This window comes from Medicago truncatula, chromosome 8, assembly GCF_003473485.1.
Source record: "Medicago truncatula cultivar Jemalong A17 chromosome 8, MtrunA17r5.0-ANR, whole genome shotgun sequence".
Classification (NCBI taxonomy): Eukaryota; Viridiplantae; Streptophyta; class Magnoliopsida; order Fabales; family Fabaceae; genus Medicago; species Medicago truncatula.
Window position 1 is genome coordinate 1332463 of NC_053049.1, and position 17271 is coordinate 1349733.

The 17271-nt window shown below is 33.4% G+C and overlaps 1 protein-coding gene across 2 annotated transcripts; it reads left to right on the forward strand.

The window, feature by feature from the left end:
* Window positions 1–8727: 8727 nt before the first annotated feature.
* LOC25500110 (pentatricopeptide repeat-containing protein At1g02150) lies at window positions 8728–16315 on the forward strand. 2 transcript variants are annotated; one of them, XM_039828884.1, is made up of 3 exons: window positions 8728–9176; window positions 11040–12193; window positions 16152–16315. In XM_039828884.1, the coding sequence occupies exons 1-3, from the start codon at window positions 8787–8789 to the stop codon at window positions 16165–16167; spliced, it is 1560 nt and encodes a 519-aa protein (XP_039684818.1). In that variant the 5' UTR covers window positions 8728–8786; the 3' UTR covers window positions 16168–16315. The 2 variants fall into 2 exon arrangements, with proteins under 2 accessions (XP_039684818.1, XP_013443893.2); XM_013588439.3 differs by lacking the exon at window positions 16152–16315 and having other exon boundaries at window positions 11040–12751.
* Window positions 16316–17271: the final 956 nt, after the last annotated feature.

Here is a 17271-nt window from a genome sequence, read left to right on the forward strand (position 1 = left end):
TAAGAAAATAATTTATACTTTCACACATTTATGCATCAAAATTACGACAATGATATCAATGTCATTTGTTTCTAAAACAACTAGAGTAGTGTAATATCACCATTGAGCGTTTTTAACACTAGATATGTTCTTCTGTATCATTCTTTTTTTTTTTCTCTCCTTCTTATAGATGTATAATTTACATGCTCGTATACACTTGATAATGCACACACTCTCCTCTTCAAGACCTCCAACTTGGTAAAGCATTTCCTGTAAATATTAACCACGCCGCCCATGCCGCCATCAAAGGTGAACAACGTATGTGCACAAAACAACCCCCGTACACCCAAAACAATCTTCTACACTATGAATGTTGTAATAATGATACAAAGACAAAGAGTGAGGTAGAGAGTTTGATTAATGCACTAAAATATTTTGAGGTTTTGCTTGGTATGGTTGTTCGGTATGATACTTTGTTTGTTGTTAATAATTGAACCCTGGACCAAATTTTTGTGGGACCTAAGTATGTATCACTTGTGTCATAATATGTTGGTTACTCGCATAAATTATATGCAACATGTTATTGAATTTGTTACTTCATATACTACTAGTATATTGATAGAAAATTAATTTTGAACGTGAAGGCAGAGAATTAAACCGAAAAGAACTTGTGGAAAGAGGGAAGAAGACTAAACTAAAATCAATTATTCCAAAAGTTTTGAAAATCAATAAGAGTGGAAAAAAGAAAGACTAAGAAATACCTAAACCATCAAACTCAAATGACTATGAAAATAAAGAGGCACGACATTGTTCATCTCACATTGAAGCTAGAAAGTATTAACAAACTGAAGGTGTGGAATTCAAGCATTGCTTGATGTGAACGGACTTGTGTAACTTGTGAAGGAAGGCACTGGTTAATGAACTTTAGTTAAAGTCAAATCAATTAGACAGGCATATCCATGTTTGATAGAACAATCTTTGATTGAACATCACTTTCCTCTAGCTGAAATCTGAATTTGCAAGACCTATTTCATCAGGGAATAGAGGGCTGAGACCAACAAAAAATTCTTACACTATTCAAGACATAGAGCTGAAGAAGATTCTTGTGTTTTCATGTGACTGCAACTTTATAAGACATGTTGGACCAACTGAGAATGTTATTTTGGTACATGATAAAGAAGTAAACACGAAAAGAAAAAGAAAAAAAACATTATCTTACTAATTATTACAATGACTAGCACTAATGGTATCGCCACCTTAAAACTGTGTATGTTTGTCCTCTATCAGTTGCATATTCAAGATTCATCCTTGAAAAGATCCAGCAAAGAATTTTGTCCACAACTTGCCAATACCTTACCCTCCATTGCTTCCAAGACATGATAGGAACGATGATGATTCCTAGTCCGAAAATAAATCCTAATTCCACACTTAGAAAATTCCAGTCAACTGAACAAGCTAGCCCTCTACATGTTGGTTGTGGATCCAAGTCTTGCCTCTTACCATCTGGTTTTTCAGTCAATGGAGGTCCATATAGCCCATCATTTCCTTCAAATGAAGAAGCCGGAAATGACTGAAGTTGAGTACCTGTTGGAATCATCCCTACCAAATGATTGAAAGAGAGGTTCAAATAAGAAAGAAATGACATGCATACAATCTGCACAGGAATTTTACCGAACAAAGAGTTATTTGAGAGGTCTAAGGACTCTAACTGTTTCAGGTTCCCAATAGTCGATGGGATTTCACCGGAGAAAGCATTGTTTGAAAAGTTGAGAACATGGAGTGCTTTCAGATCCATTAGATCCTCTGGTATCAATCCTTCAAAGTGATTGGATGAGAAATCAATGGTTGTGAATTGTCAGAATTTTTACTAACTCCATGTTTTGACCTTTACTCATAACTGTCACATTATCCTGATAATACAATCCACTGCTATCAAGGTGGATAAAGTCTAGGTCAACATTATCATCGTCATGCTTCATCCTTTTCAAGGTTCTGAAATATTTTTCTGGTAGCTTACCACTAAAATTGTTGAAAGCAATATCCACAATTTGAATCATTTGCCATGGATTTTTTGCTTTTGAACATACCAAGGTACCATGAAATTTGTTGTTTCGTAGTACTAGGACACTAAGTGTCGGTATGTTCTTCAGAAAGCATGGAAATCACCAACAATCTGATTTGTTCCAATGTCTAGTACCTGTAATTTGGAGCAGTGAGCAAGAGACTTGGGAACTGGCCCATGTAATAGATTTCCATGCAGGTTCAAAGTCTGTAAAGCACAAGAAGTCGGAAACTTATCTAGGATTGGTCCTTAGAGATTGTTCCCCTTCAAATCTAATACCATAAGGGTCTTGGTCATTTTCATTAAACATGAAGGAATTGATCCAGAAATATTGTTGAAGGAAAGATCAAGCACATTAAGATTTGAAGCATCACATAAAAATTTAGGGATACTTCCATGCAAATTATTGTGTGAAAGGGAGAGAAAAAATGTTTGAGATCGATAATTACCAGTGTCTTGTGGGATAATAGAACTAAATTTGTTCATTGAGTAATCCAAATAGGTAGCATATTCTAGAAAAACAGGTATCTGCCCTTGTAGTTGGTTGTTATGAAGATCAACCTAGTCTAAAAAGATGGAAGTTAGATTTTGTAGAGGTCCTTCCAATTCTGTGAGAAAATTGTGTGAAATATTAAGTTCCTGAATACTTTCTAGTTTCCAAATCCAATTAGGAAGTGCTCCTTGAATTTGGTTCTCTGAAAGGTCTAGAAAGGTCACTAGGAAAAGTTTTCAAGTTACAGGAAGCCAATTTTAGCTCGCTGATTTGTGGAAAGGATGAAGGTTCAACATTAATTGCATTCCAATTAACAAATAAGTTGTTGTGTGAAATGTCAAGGGAAGTTAAATTTTTCAGCTCCAAAAACTTATCCAGGTGAAGTGATCCATTGATCTTGTTAAAGGAAAGATCGAGGAAATGGATCGATTTTAGTTGGAAGATAAATATTGGAAAAGGCCCTGATAGATCATTGTAACTCAAATCAAGAGAGTTTAATATAGAGGAAGACACATTTATGAATTCATCAAGTTTAATAAACTTGTTGAATGCAAGCAAAATCTTCTCTATTGATGGGAGTGTAAAAAGGGATGAAGGAATGACACCACGTAAATTGTTTTGAGAAAGGTCTAGGTATGTAAGGTGTGTGAGGTTGGACATTGAATTGGGAAGTGTTCCATTAAATTGACAGTAAGGAAGATCCAATTCAGATAAGTACCTCAATTTGCCAATAGAGTTTGGTAATTCTCCTGATAAACTTGTGTAACTAACTCTAATTCTACGAAGAGATTCACTAAGTGAGTAGTTTGGAAATGAACCATGAAGATCGTTGTTGTAATATAAGTCGATAAATGACAGTGCTGCAATCTGAAAGATCTTTTGCGGAAATGTTCCGATCAATCCACAATATTCAAGACTAAGTGTAACACCCCGTTTTTCCAACATAAAAATTTCGCATAAATAATCAGAGTTTTTCAACATAAACGGAATGTCACATTCTTTTCTTAAAATCATAAACTGAATAAATAACTATTTATCCTTTAAAATTCAAATACAAGATCTTTAATACTTCGCAGCGGAATTTATTTCAATAACTAAAACAGACTTTGGCACGAAGGCCTCTTCATAAATGTCTCATAAAAATCTAATCTAAAAACATAGTCATAAATCTTCAAAAACAATACGTAAGGAATAGAAAAGCAATAACAAAGTTCTCATCCCGTTACGTATCAGAGCACCTAAGACACACGAGAAGGAAAGTTCACACGACATCAACTATTCTTGGTTACCTGTTAGTTACCCATGGTGGGCAAACAGAAGGGGTGAGATTTCACAAATAATAATATTAAGCATATAATTCATCAATTACATTTAACAACATAAGTATCATCAATCATATTTAACAACTCATAGACAACATCATGTAATCATCATAATATTCATCATAGATAATAATATATCATAATTCACTTCTTTAATAGTTCATATAAAGAATCACAGCTTTAAACAATTTCATGATTTAACAACTTAACAACTCGACAACTTGATAACTTGACAACTTGACAACTTAACCTCTTGACTATGCAACTTAATCTTCTAATCATGCATGTGGTACCAATCTTTGAGCGTAAATAGGCTCCTAGGGCATCAAGCCCTCAACTTTATTTGAGTGTAAAAAGGCTCCCAGGGCATCAAGCCCCCAACAATGAAATGCTAATGCATGGACTCGACCTCTTAATATCTTAAAAAATCGACAACCTCTTGTATAATCCAATAATTTGGAACTTCATCATCTTAATCAACTTAGACCGACTCATGCAGCTTAGTTAAATAACAACAGCAACACAATAGTATACAAAAACAACAAGACATAATAATATCAAATGCAAGTCAACAACGTCTCAATTATTCACATATACATTCATATGCTAATTCATCAAATAATAATCAACATCTTAAAACATCATATATAACAACATCAAATAATAATCAACATCTTAAAACATCATATATACATATAACACTTTATCAATCATGGACAATATCGTATTCACAACATATACATTCATATACTAATTCATCAATCATATTCAATTATTCACTGTGACCTACGTGCAGTAATTTGACTATAACTCAAGTTCTATAAATTCTTTTGAAGTCAAACCAACGACATTAGAAAGCTAACATTTATACCTACAACTTTCATGTTTACACCTAAGACCAATTCTGTACCAATCAATACCAGTTTTCATTTCAAATTCGGACAAAGTTGTGCTGAAATTCATAAAAATTCACTAAGACCTCCTTGGAGTATTTTCATCATAACTCCTAAACCAAAAATCATTTTTACGCCAAACCAAAGCCATTGGAAAGCTAACAAAATTATCTACAACTTTCATTTTTACACCAAAACCCAGTTCAAAACGAAAACGTGTGAAAAAGACGCAAGAACATGAAACAGAAGATGCTGTCATCGTGCAGCTCTCGGGAAAAACCAATTTTTCACCCAAAAATCCCAATTTTGACTTCCCAATGCCCAAATTTGATCCCAAAGTTTGTCTAAACATTTATATACATCAAAAGAGACTCAAAACCATATAAAACTTGACCCAAAACATTATTTTAGAAAATCATCAATTAACCACTTTTAACCTTAATTCCCAAATTCTCAAAAACTAAAACCTACAACATGTTAAATCCAATTTTCAGAATCAATGACTTAAGATTATTGAATGTTAGTCCCACCCTTACCTTATAGATGAAAATCGCAGCACTCCTAGGTCTTCTCCCTCCTCTCGGCTTTTTCTTCATTTTCTCCAAAATTGATCCTACGTTATGTTTTTTCTAAATTAGGTTTCTCCTATTTATAACCCTTTTTCTATTTTATCTTATTTCTCTTTCTCCCCCAAAACTCTCTAAAATCTCATAACAAACTCTCAACTCAATCTTATTTCTATTTTCAAATCTTAATCTATTAAATAACAACATAAGCCACTTAATAAATCACATAATCAAATAAATATATTTTAAACTCTTCTTAATAAATTTTAGACTCAATTAAATAATTAAATAAATCTAATAATTCAAAGAGGGCGTTACACTAAGGATGGTCAGGTTTTTAAAATTGGTAAATGTTTCTGGAATTGGCGATGAAAGATTGTTCTTATCAAGAATAATGATGGTTAGGTTCTCTAGTTTTGAAAGGGAGGAATCAACGGGTCCTGATAGACTACAATTGCTCATGCTCAACACTTGCAGCTCACGCAGCGGCAACAAGGCATTGCTCCATTCATGTCCTTTTTATAGTTACATAATCTAAATACAGTTGCCGAATCTTGGTTAGATTTTGGAATTTTTTTTGTAGATTTAGGCTGTTCATTGTCAACTGCATCCCTATCGAATAATCAGTGACAGAGAAATCAAGAGTAACCAAATTTGTAAGTTGTGAAATCTCTATAGGAATCTCCCCTACAAAGCTAGCATGTGACAAATTCAAATAATTCAACATCACCAATTTGTTGAATCCTGATGGGATGAGAGAATTGAATCTGTTTTCAGCTAAGTTGAGTCTCTCGAGATGTTGGAGACTAAAAAGACTACTTGAATTGTTAAATCCACCAGTGATTGATTCTTCACTAAGGTCAAGGTCAATAACATGTCCCTCATTGTCACAAGTAACACCACTCCAATTGCAGCAAGTAGTGTTTTTATTCCATAATTTTAGTTTGGTGGAAAATTCATGATCAAATGTGAGATTGTTTTTTAACTGGAGCAACAATGAGTGTTGATCCTCAAGACATTTGGAAGTAGTAGCAGAGAAGAAAGGAAAACAATGAAACTAAGGTAATTTTCATTGTTGTTTAATTACTCTTAGTGTGTATAGAACTGATAAGACATAGTGACAAATGATGGTTTTATAAAGCTGCAGAAACAAGAGAAGTTTCTTTGAAAAAGACTCATAAAGTTGCAATGGGAACTAAACATTGCATCATTTTAAAGTAAATCTCTTTTGGCCAATTTTTCTTTTGTCCTGAGTTCTCATAATCGGCTCTCATGTTTTCAAGTGTGAAAACCTTATTTTCTTTGGAAAAATTTGATTACTAAAGTGAAAACAATGACCCTACAATGTGTTATGGAAAACTTTTTAGAAGTTCCATTAGGTTATATTGATTAATATGATGACTTGACTTCCAAGTCTTCCATTTGGTGGATTAATTATTCATTAGTGTGTGCCAACTATTGAAAAAATATGTTATCCTTATAATAATTGGTATTTTTTTTTTAAATAATAACTGCAAACATATATGTGTACATTTGCATGCTTAGCAAAATGCTTCATTTATTTTTTGAATTTGTCCATATTTGCCACGAAGTTGAAAGGTTCAACACATATCTTCTAGATATAAAAGTTATTGTTTTCTATGGTAGTTTAAACATCAAGGTTCACAAAGATTTGCTCAACATCAACAACATTGTTGTTGGAACACCTAGGAGGATTTTCAACAACATCAACAAGCTGGGGTTAGAGCTATTAATGTTAACTGTCAAACTACTTTTATGACCATTTGTTGGTTCCTATGGACTTGGCGCAACAAAGTTATCTTTGAAGATAATTTTCAACGGCCAAATAATCCTAATTTGACAATCTATAATTTCATAAGAGGAATAAATAGTTGTTGTACTCAATCATTTCATCAAAAAATTGAACCACATAAGACTATCTACATTGGTTGGAAGAGACCATTCGATGGCTAAATAAAGCTAAACAATGATTGTACTTGCAAAGGACATGGAGAGATCGCAGGATGTTGTGGGTCCCTTCCCCCCGAAAACTAAAAGGTTAATGCAAAAAAATACATCTTTAATTATTAAAAAAAAATAGAATATTTTCTTGGACCAACCAAAATATTTCGGATTTGACGACCTAGTAATGCTTTAGAATGAGATAAATGTAAAGGTGAACTATGCAATTTGGTTGAATGGTGGCATTTAAGGTAGGAAGGGGAAAGAGTTTCCTATCATAGGAAAGTTGATTTTAACCATTAAATTAAATCAAGTACATACTATTATCATACACTCTCAACACTATATTTTTTATACAATCTTCCTCCAGCTAGGTCCCACTGCTTCTTCCCTCTCTCCGCTACAATCTTCTCCCTCATGCTTTCTTTCCATGGTCTTCGACCTGCAAGCTATCAACCACATTCATCATCAACATTTTTTTTTTAAAACAACCACATTCATCATCAACATTTTTTTTTATTTCTACAACAAAAAAAAACCCAACAAATTTGGGCTATCAACAAATTTCAGATCTAAGTTTTTTAAACCAGCAATTATTATGGGAAAGTTGTTTTAACATTATTGAGTTGAAATGGGTGAAGTTACAAGCATAAGAAATTTCCAAGAGCAATCTCGTTCAAGAGCCATTGCAATTTGAAGTTCATTGAAAACTTTCATGGTACCGAAACAAACATAAACAATGGATTTGGGCACCTTTGTTTGAAGCTATAAAGATTGTTTTTTCTAACTTTTTTTAAATTACAACTCATGAAATTGTTTTTAATAATTGGTTCCATAAAAAAAACATGCTTCTTAATTGCAACACGTGAATTATTGGTTTGAATCTTTAATTTTAAATTTTTGGGTATTTTTTTAAAAACAACATGGTGAAGATGAAAATGGATTGTAGTTTCATGGTGGATGAGATGCTAGTGTTGATGGTTCATGGTCTCTGATGTGGCTGGTGGTGGTGGGTGAGTGGAGGGTATGGAGGAGAGAGAAGGATGGTGAGGTGAGTGAGTGAGGTTGGAGACAGATCGAGAAAAAATATAGTGTATGTAGACCATAGTAAACTTAGTATTCCTATTTGATCCAATGGTCCAAATCAACTTTCCTATGGTGGAAAACTCTTTCCCCTTCCCATCCTAAATGCCACCTGGTTGAATATCTACCAATGGTTCAATCATTTCATGTCATGGCACATTTTCATATTCATTTATTTTAAAACAAAATTAAATGTGCATATTGATGAACCAAAGTGAACTGGACTGCAATAATGGGTCTGGTTTGGTTGAAAACCGGTTATTTCCAATTCGGCTCAGTTAGCAGTTCGGTTTAAGTGGACCAGTTTTGAGATAGTGAATCTGCATCCAAGGTGGACCCTATCATATCTATCTCTCAAATCCAAACATCATTATTATTATCTTCAACAAACAAACATTGTGACACACACACCCACACACTCAGAAAATGATGATTACTATTACGCCTCTTCAAATTCAATCTTCTTTACAAAACCAAAACGTTTCTCTTTCACTTTCTTATTCTCATACTCTTTCCCCCTTCAAACAAAGGGTCAATGTCTTTTACACTGACAGTGGAATTGGAGGTGGAGCAAGAGTTTCTGTCACTTGTTCAATCTCAAAGATTCACAATTATGGTACACTTGATTATGAGAGAAAACCCAATTTGAAATGGAATGCTATATACAAGAGGATTTCAATGATGGAGAATCCTGAATTGGGTTCTGCTTCTGTGTTGAATCAATGGGAGAATGAAGGCAGGAATCTCACCAAATGGGAACTTTGTAGAGTTGTTAAAGAGTTGAGAAAGTACAGAAGACATGACAGAGCTCTTCAGGTAAACTAACATTACCTTTAATTGGTATATACATATACTGTTAGTGTAAAGTAAGGTTTTTACACCATCACTTAATTATAAGAGATTAATTTTTAAGTGTAATTTTTTGTACAGTGTTGACTTATCAGAATCATTTGTATGTGTGACTTTATAAATAGTTATGGTGAAAGTAAAACAATTTCATTATGATTGGTTGCCGGTGTAAAAAACTTTTACTCTGATAGTGTATGTGTATATGAATTAAATCCTAGTTATAGTTGTATCATAAAAAATGTTTGATAGTGTAAAAAGTTTTACAGCAAAGTTAAACTCAAAAAAATGTAGATACATGTATAAGGAAATGAAATTCACTATAAACAATAAAATCAAATTGGCTAAAAAGTTAAAAATATAGGGATGATGCCATGTTAGCCTCCCTGTAGATATGAACTATGCACACCTCCCAATCTCTATCGTACCAAAGACGCCACTGTTGGACCATTCTATAATACAGATGGTGATCATCATAGTGTTATCCGACCCCACTTAGTGGGATAAGACTTGGTTGTTATTGTTGTTGATCGTCATAGTGGTCAGACTAAAACTGAACAACAATTCTTGAGTCACACTCCACCAGAACTTGACAAAAACCATGCTCCCAACTCCCAAGCAGCCTCCAGTGCAGAGACCAGTCCCCACATTTCAGCCATAAGAGTGTTAGACGATCCTAGATTACGAACAAAACCACCCAATCAGTGTCCACAATTATCTCAAAAACCCCCAGCACATTGCAGCCCTGCCACTATCCAGCACAGGCCGACTAACCAACATATCAGCCATTATGAAATGCAATTTTCTGTTATAAAGAAAGCATGTGTCCTAAAGAGCAATACGCTAGTTATAAAATGCTGACATATATTATTACCTTTCACCTTATTGAAAACCTGGAACACCAGAAACCTACACTTCCCTGAGCAATGGTGTCCAATGACATATCCCTTATATCAGTAATAAACAATAGTAATAAGAGAAAATCAATCTTCAAATAGGGCCATAAAAATGGATAATAAGAAGAATAATATCATATGGATTAACTCGGGCGGCAAGAGATTACCTGTGCTCTGCTTTTTCCAGAGCCAAAAGCCCCTGCCATATCATAACAGATTTAGATTTTAGGCATTTTAAAACGTTTTTGGTACCGAAAAACGTAAAACAACACTAAGCGTACAGGGAGAAAGGCTGGTTACATGTCCTGCCCTATAAATTACAGCCAAACTGTAAAGTTGAATAAGAAGCATATAAAAAACCATAAACACAAGTTTCAATTATCAGAGGAAATGATAGACATAAAATCGTTGAGCGGAATTTATAGTTCACCTAGTGAAACTTGGTCATGTATGAAATCCAAGAAACATAGTGAATGAAATACATAACGGACGGACACCTCAAACCGATATAGATTTTTTAATTCAAAAGTTAAGTCCTCCATGTTCTCACCAACGTTAAAATATTATGGGGCCGGCTAAACTTTTGACGTGGTAAATGACTCATTTGTGTATTGTTGTGCATTCATAATGCAGCCCTGAATATATTGAAAATTTCCTAAACTGTTGGTAAAAAAAAAAAAAAAAAAAAATTAACTGTAGCACCATTCTTATACTATCCACTTATCAATTCCAGATTTGCAAACTGTCAGTAAAGTTTAAGAATCTAGAAGTCCATTTCCCCTATGATTCTATTAAACGGAATGCTTCCTTTAGAATGTATGAAAGTATGACGTCACTCATTGTTTCTGACTAAGTATACTTCCTTGTCTCAAATAATGTCTTAATATCAGCCACAAACGATTTTATGAAAGTAATGACTAATGAACATGTTTTGCAGGTATATGATTGGATGAACAATAGACCAGAGAGGTTTAGAATATCTGCAAGTGATGTTGCGATTCAGTTAGATCTAATCGCAAGAGTTCACGGAGTTTCTAGTGCAGAAAGTTTTTTTCTGAACCTAACCAATGATTTAAAAGACAAGAGAACATATGGTGCCCTCTTGAATGCATATGTTCATTCTAGATCAAGAGAAAAGGCAGAATCTTTACTCGAAGTAATGAGGAGTAAAAGGTACTTAACACATTCACTACCGTTTAATTTAATGATGACTCTGTCCATGAACCTTAAGGATTATGATAAAGTCGATATGTTGGTTTCAGAAATGAAAGAAAAGAACATACAGCTAGATATATATACATATAATATCTGGTTGTCCTCTTGTGGATCTCAAGGATCAATAGAGAAGATGGAACAAGTTTTTGAACAGATGTTAAAGGATCCTACCATTATTCCTAATTGGAGTACATTTAGTACAATGGCTGCAATGTATATTAAGATGGAACTGTTTGAAAAAGCACAAGAGTGCTTAAAAAAGGCCGAGGGTAGAATACTAGGTCGAGATAAAGTACCTTTTCATTATCTCCTGAGTTTGTATGGAAGTGTTGGAAACAAGGACGAAGTTTACCGCGTGTGGAATAACTATAAATCAATGTTTCCAAGTATACCTAATTTGGGATACCATGCTGTTATTTCTTCTTTCGTAAGAATGGACGATATTGAGCGGGCAGAAAAGCTTTACGAGGAATGGGTTTCTGTAAGGCCGTCTGATGATTCTAGAATAGGAAACCTTCTCATAAGCTGGTATCTTAAGAAAGGTAAATCAGATAAAGTTTTTAGTTTCTTTAAGCATATGAGTGAAGGTGGTGGATGTCCAAATTCGACTACATGGGAGCTTCTTTCTGAGGGTCATATTGCTGAAAAGAGGGTTTCTGAGGCGCTTTCGTGCTTGGAAAAAGCTTTTATGACAAGTGATTCAAAGAGTTGGAAACCCAAGCCAATAAAATTGGCTGCATTCCTTAAGCTTTGTCAAGACGAAGACGACATGGAGAGCGCCGAGGTTTTAATTGAGTTGTTGAGGAAGTCAGGATACCATAACGATGAAGCATATGCCGCAATCATTAGCAAAGATGAACCGTCAAACAGGACTGAAAGAATTGATGATGTTGACAGTGAAAACATGGATGATGATGACTCTCAAGTGTTGTTCAGCCAAGTAGATAGTAGCTTTTGATGCCTATGTAGCACCTACACTTCAAATTGAAGGTGTGTGTGGTGTCTAACATGTGTCGGTGTCCAACATTGACATTACACCAACACATGTTATTACATTCAATCACTTTCGCTTGTTTACATTATTATCAGTCTCTACACGTCAGTGTCAATATCGAGTCTGTCCTCGATGTGTGTGTGTGTGTATGGGTGTTTCATAGTTTGATATTTCAAATTTTGTTTTGACTTGTGGAAAATGAGTTGATAGAACATAGGGGGAAATATTGTAATATTCTTTTTCTCAAGCTTTTATGGCTTATCACAACAGTTATGTACGGCTAGGTTCTTATGCTAGGTTAGGACATGGACTGATGTTTTGCTCTAATAGGAATTGACTCTTCTGATGCATGTGATATGAGGCCATCCTTGTGTATGTTTTCTATGACTTGTGTCTTTAAATTTGGACTGAAGTAGTGTTACATGGATGATAGTTTGGAATTCTTTTGGTGCATATATCTAGGTGTGTGTTACTTCCTTGGCTTCTTTTCCTGTGTCCTCACCATTGTTGCAATGTCTCCTTTGGTGCATCCAAACTGTAAAAACTTTATCTGAATGGAAGGTTTACTAGTGTGGGAAGTTGATGCAAGTGAGGAGTTATCATTTTTTTTTTTTGGGGTACAAATCATCAATTTTTCCTTCTTTTATCATATAAAAAATGGAATAGTACAATTCAAAGGTTTACATTCTAAATACATAAATGATAGTTATATGCCTGAAAAGCTCGACATCGACAACACCTGATTTATATGGTCGACCCAATTTGTTTCGAGGCCTAAAGCAAATTCTACTAAAATAATTCAAAGTTAAATTTTAATATTAATTCAAGTACAAATCTAATAAAATAAGATAAACTATTTTTTTCTGAAAAAAAAACAGAGAAACTAATTCTAAATTGAGATATATAACATCAGAATTAAGAACTGAAATCTTTATATATTGTAGCCAACTATTGATGGTATTCATCTTGGTTAAATCATAACAATTATTATTTTTTAATGATAAATGTTTGTAATTAATTGTTAGATTGAAATATAGTCGTTATTCAACTCTATGCCCATAACAAGTGTCTTGGTGAAGATGAGAAAAGGGGCATGTTGTTGAGATGAAAATGTTCCCATTACATCTTTACCAAAAACAATTTTAAATAATTTTCACCGTTTACTTGACATCGGACGGTCGAAATCGACACATTTATTTACAAGGAGTCCAAATACATGTCATTGTTACTGACACCTTATTAAGACATGAAAGACACAAACGGGGTATAACACTCCACCCCACATTTACTTATTAACTAATTGAAGCTTCTTTTCCTAAAAAAAAATCAATTGGAGCGTTTTATTCGGCTCCATCGCCGAGTTCTTCGTCTTCGTCTTCATCGTCCTGGAGTTATTCGGTTCCATCGCCGCCGAGTCCAGAGTTTTCTTACTCTGCTTCTCCGTTTAGCGGTGGGGTTTACGTTGAGCCTGCCGTTGGTGTTAGAGTTGGTGCTGGATTTGATGCATCTGATGCTGATGCTGATGCTGATGCTGGTTTCAATTTAATATTTCTCATCTTAGCGGGTTTTTATGTTTTTAGCTATGGTTTGTAGTATTCTTTCTTATCGTGATCGGGGGCGGAGCTGCATTGGTGTTCTCAATTTTTCAAATTTCTACTAATTATTCCATGTTTTTAAATTTTACCACTGCACCAAATAGAATAGTACACTATTATTTCGAACTTGGTTTTGGCAAGATCATAGCACTATTTCTTTGCCCCCAAAGCAAGAGCCAAAAACATGTCATAACTTGGGAGTACCGTCCCATTTTAACTTAGTCATCGGCTCATTTCACACTTATTAAGGAAAAATGTATATGTGAAAGAGTGAGAAAAATGATTTTGAGTGCCCTTATCAATTATTGATGCATTCTTCTTTATCATAAATGCAAAGTAGAATATATTATTAGAAGTAGTGAAAGTAATATTAATTAGTGTTATAATTAAAAAAAGTAATTAATATTGTTTAGAAAAGTGAAATGGGTCAATTTTTTCTAGGACAATATTTTTTTGCAAAAGGCTCAGTTATTACAGGACGGAGGGAGTAGTTAGTATATATTCTAAAAGTTTTTAACGCTTTAGAGTATATATTGCATGCTTTTATTTTTTATTTTTTAAGAATATATTTTTCTTTTGCTGTTGAATGTATTTTCCTTTTCTTTTAATGGAAAAGTTGAATAATTTTGTAGACGATAGATATGAGTACAAATGATACTAAACTCACTTGGTGTGAAACAAACCAAAATAAACAATTGTCTATATATTCGTATAATCTAAAAGATTGACAAACCACCCCTAAAAAAGATATTGAAATCCCTTTTTTTTATGTATGAACCATTGCTAAGAGTTATTTTTACTTGAATCTATCACCTTCTCAATTTGGGAAATACATAGGAGGAATTGAAGTCGTTATAATGCTCCACACTGTTGCGTGTCAAATTAGAAGCATCCCCTTAGCTTTTTTCTTTTGACTAAGATAGAAGCAACAACTTTCTAGTTCTAGCAAGAAAAAAAGGTCCCCCGACAAGACCATATACATATACACTCATAATTATGGAGAATCAATGTTTCATGCGCTTATAAAAAATAGCTATTTGATTTGGTAATAAGTGACAATATACACTCATTGCTTTTGCGTTTTGAAGTTTAACAAGTACGGTTTTTCATGTTGTATTTTGTTTTTACGCAAGCAAAATCAAGGCATTTCATTAATTAAAATTTGGGTTATACAGACGGAAACATAATAAAAAATAGTGTGAGGAGAATACGATAGGGATGCCTGGAAAAAACAACCCTATAAGTGTGTTATGGCATATATATACCATTAGACTATGTTTACTTTTCAGTCAATATTGCATACAACGATGGCTTAAATTTTGAATTACTTATGAGTTATATAAATTATAATGTAGTTGACTATGTGAAAGTCTTTCTGAATCTGTTGCAGAGACCTCATTAGCTTTGCTTAGGCATCCGGATTACTGTATCTCGGTGTACTCTTCTTCTGTAATAGATGACGTCTTGTGACACATCATCTCCACATAAATAAATGTTCTAGATTTTTGCTGAAGGAGAACATAAACTTCCTAGCATCAATGGAAAAAGTGTTCCAATTAGACTGGTGACGACAAAAGCACCATAGCCACCATAGAAGAGCATGACCTCACATAGTCAACGCAACCACCGTCATCTTAGCCACCTCTGATTTTCCTGTTGCCCTAAAATAACTCTCAGTGCAGAGGATCCGCCAATAGGCATATTCTTTTCGGTCGAAAAGTGAAAGTTTCATTATTAACCTTATTTAGTGGGGATGAGATCAAGAATGAAATCAATAAATAATACGACCCAATTCGAATAGGAATCGCACTTCATAAATTATGAAAGAAAACTAGAGATAAAAAAAAAATTGATTATTTTTCTTCATTCTAATCACCAATGGTACACTATTTATATAAGTTGATGATACTCATGACCGTAACAACTACAAAATGGCAATTATAGTTATACTAGAATTTCTAAATAACTTGTTACTAGTAAAAGATAAAGCATAATTAAACTAATCTCCTAAACTTAGGTATAAAATTAACAACATACTAATATTTGTTGCATGGAATATATATTAGTGGTTGTTAATAAAATTGAGAGATTTTTTTTAAGTAGTTTAGTGGCTATAATTTCATCTTTTAAGGTAAATAAATTGAAAATTCCGAAATTTCATCTCACGAGGACAAAATTTGATAGATTTAGTTTTGTTGTATTTGTCTCTATATGATTTAATGATTATAAAGGTATAAGTGAAATGTGACCATCTCAATTAAGTCATAACAATTATTATTTTTTAATGATAAATGTCAGTAGTTAGTTTTTTTTACGAAGTAGGAAGTATTAGTAGTTAGTTGTTAGATTAAAATATAGTCTTTGTTCGAGTTTAAACTCACGACATTCAACTCCTTATTCATTAGTTCAAATCAATTAAACTGCTCAACTCTTTGATCATAACAAGCGTCTTGGTTAAGATGAGAAAAGGGGCATCTTGTTGAGATAAGAATGTTCCCATTATATCTTTACCATAAACATTTTTAAATAATTTTCACTGTTTACTTGACATCGAACGGTCGAGATCGACACATTTATTTACAAGGATTCCAAATACATGTCACTGCTCTAACACCTTATCAAAACATGAAAGGCACAAAACCTAGCCACATCCAATCGATTTTAGAATTACAAAACCAAAATATCATATTAATACTTTACGGTGTTATTTTATTGAAAAGATTTCTTAGCAATTTTAGAATACATGATATGTTAACTTTTCTCCAACATATAACTTTGCTAGTGGTTATAGAATCTTGTTCTCTATCAGACACAGTAATGGTATGCATTATTTGTTCTTTGGAAATTGTTGGTTGGTTCATGTGTGTACATCCATATATAATATTCCATACTTGTCCATTATCAAGATAACCATAATACGAATACGGTTGATATCTGTGACTCAACTAAATTGGTATAGTAGCTTACTATCTTAAAGGTACAAACGAAAGATATCACCTAATATTACCTTTATCCCTACATAGAAGTTCCATTTTAAAGAAGAAAAAAAAATTGTTCTTAAATATAAGAATCATTTCAAATTAATAGATGTATTTTTTCCTCAAATATATCAATGGTTAATACTAATATAACTTGATTGATAATAAGAATAAGAGAGATGATAAGATAAGTAATCATGTCATATCTTAATATGTGGTGAGTTAACTTGAAAGTCAAGCGTGTCTCCTTATCTTAACATCTAGTGTAAATTTTATCCTAGTATAGGATGAGTTACGACCAGCCTATAAGATAAAGTATTGTTTTCAACATTTACCGGTGAACAAATAATTTTTTAAAATATTCCTTCAAAAAAAATTAAAATAAAA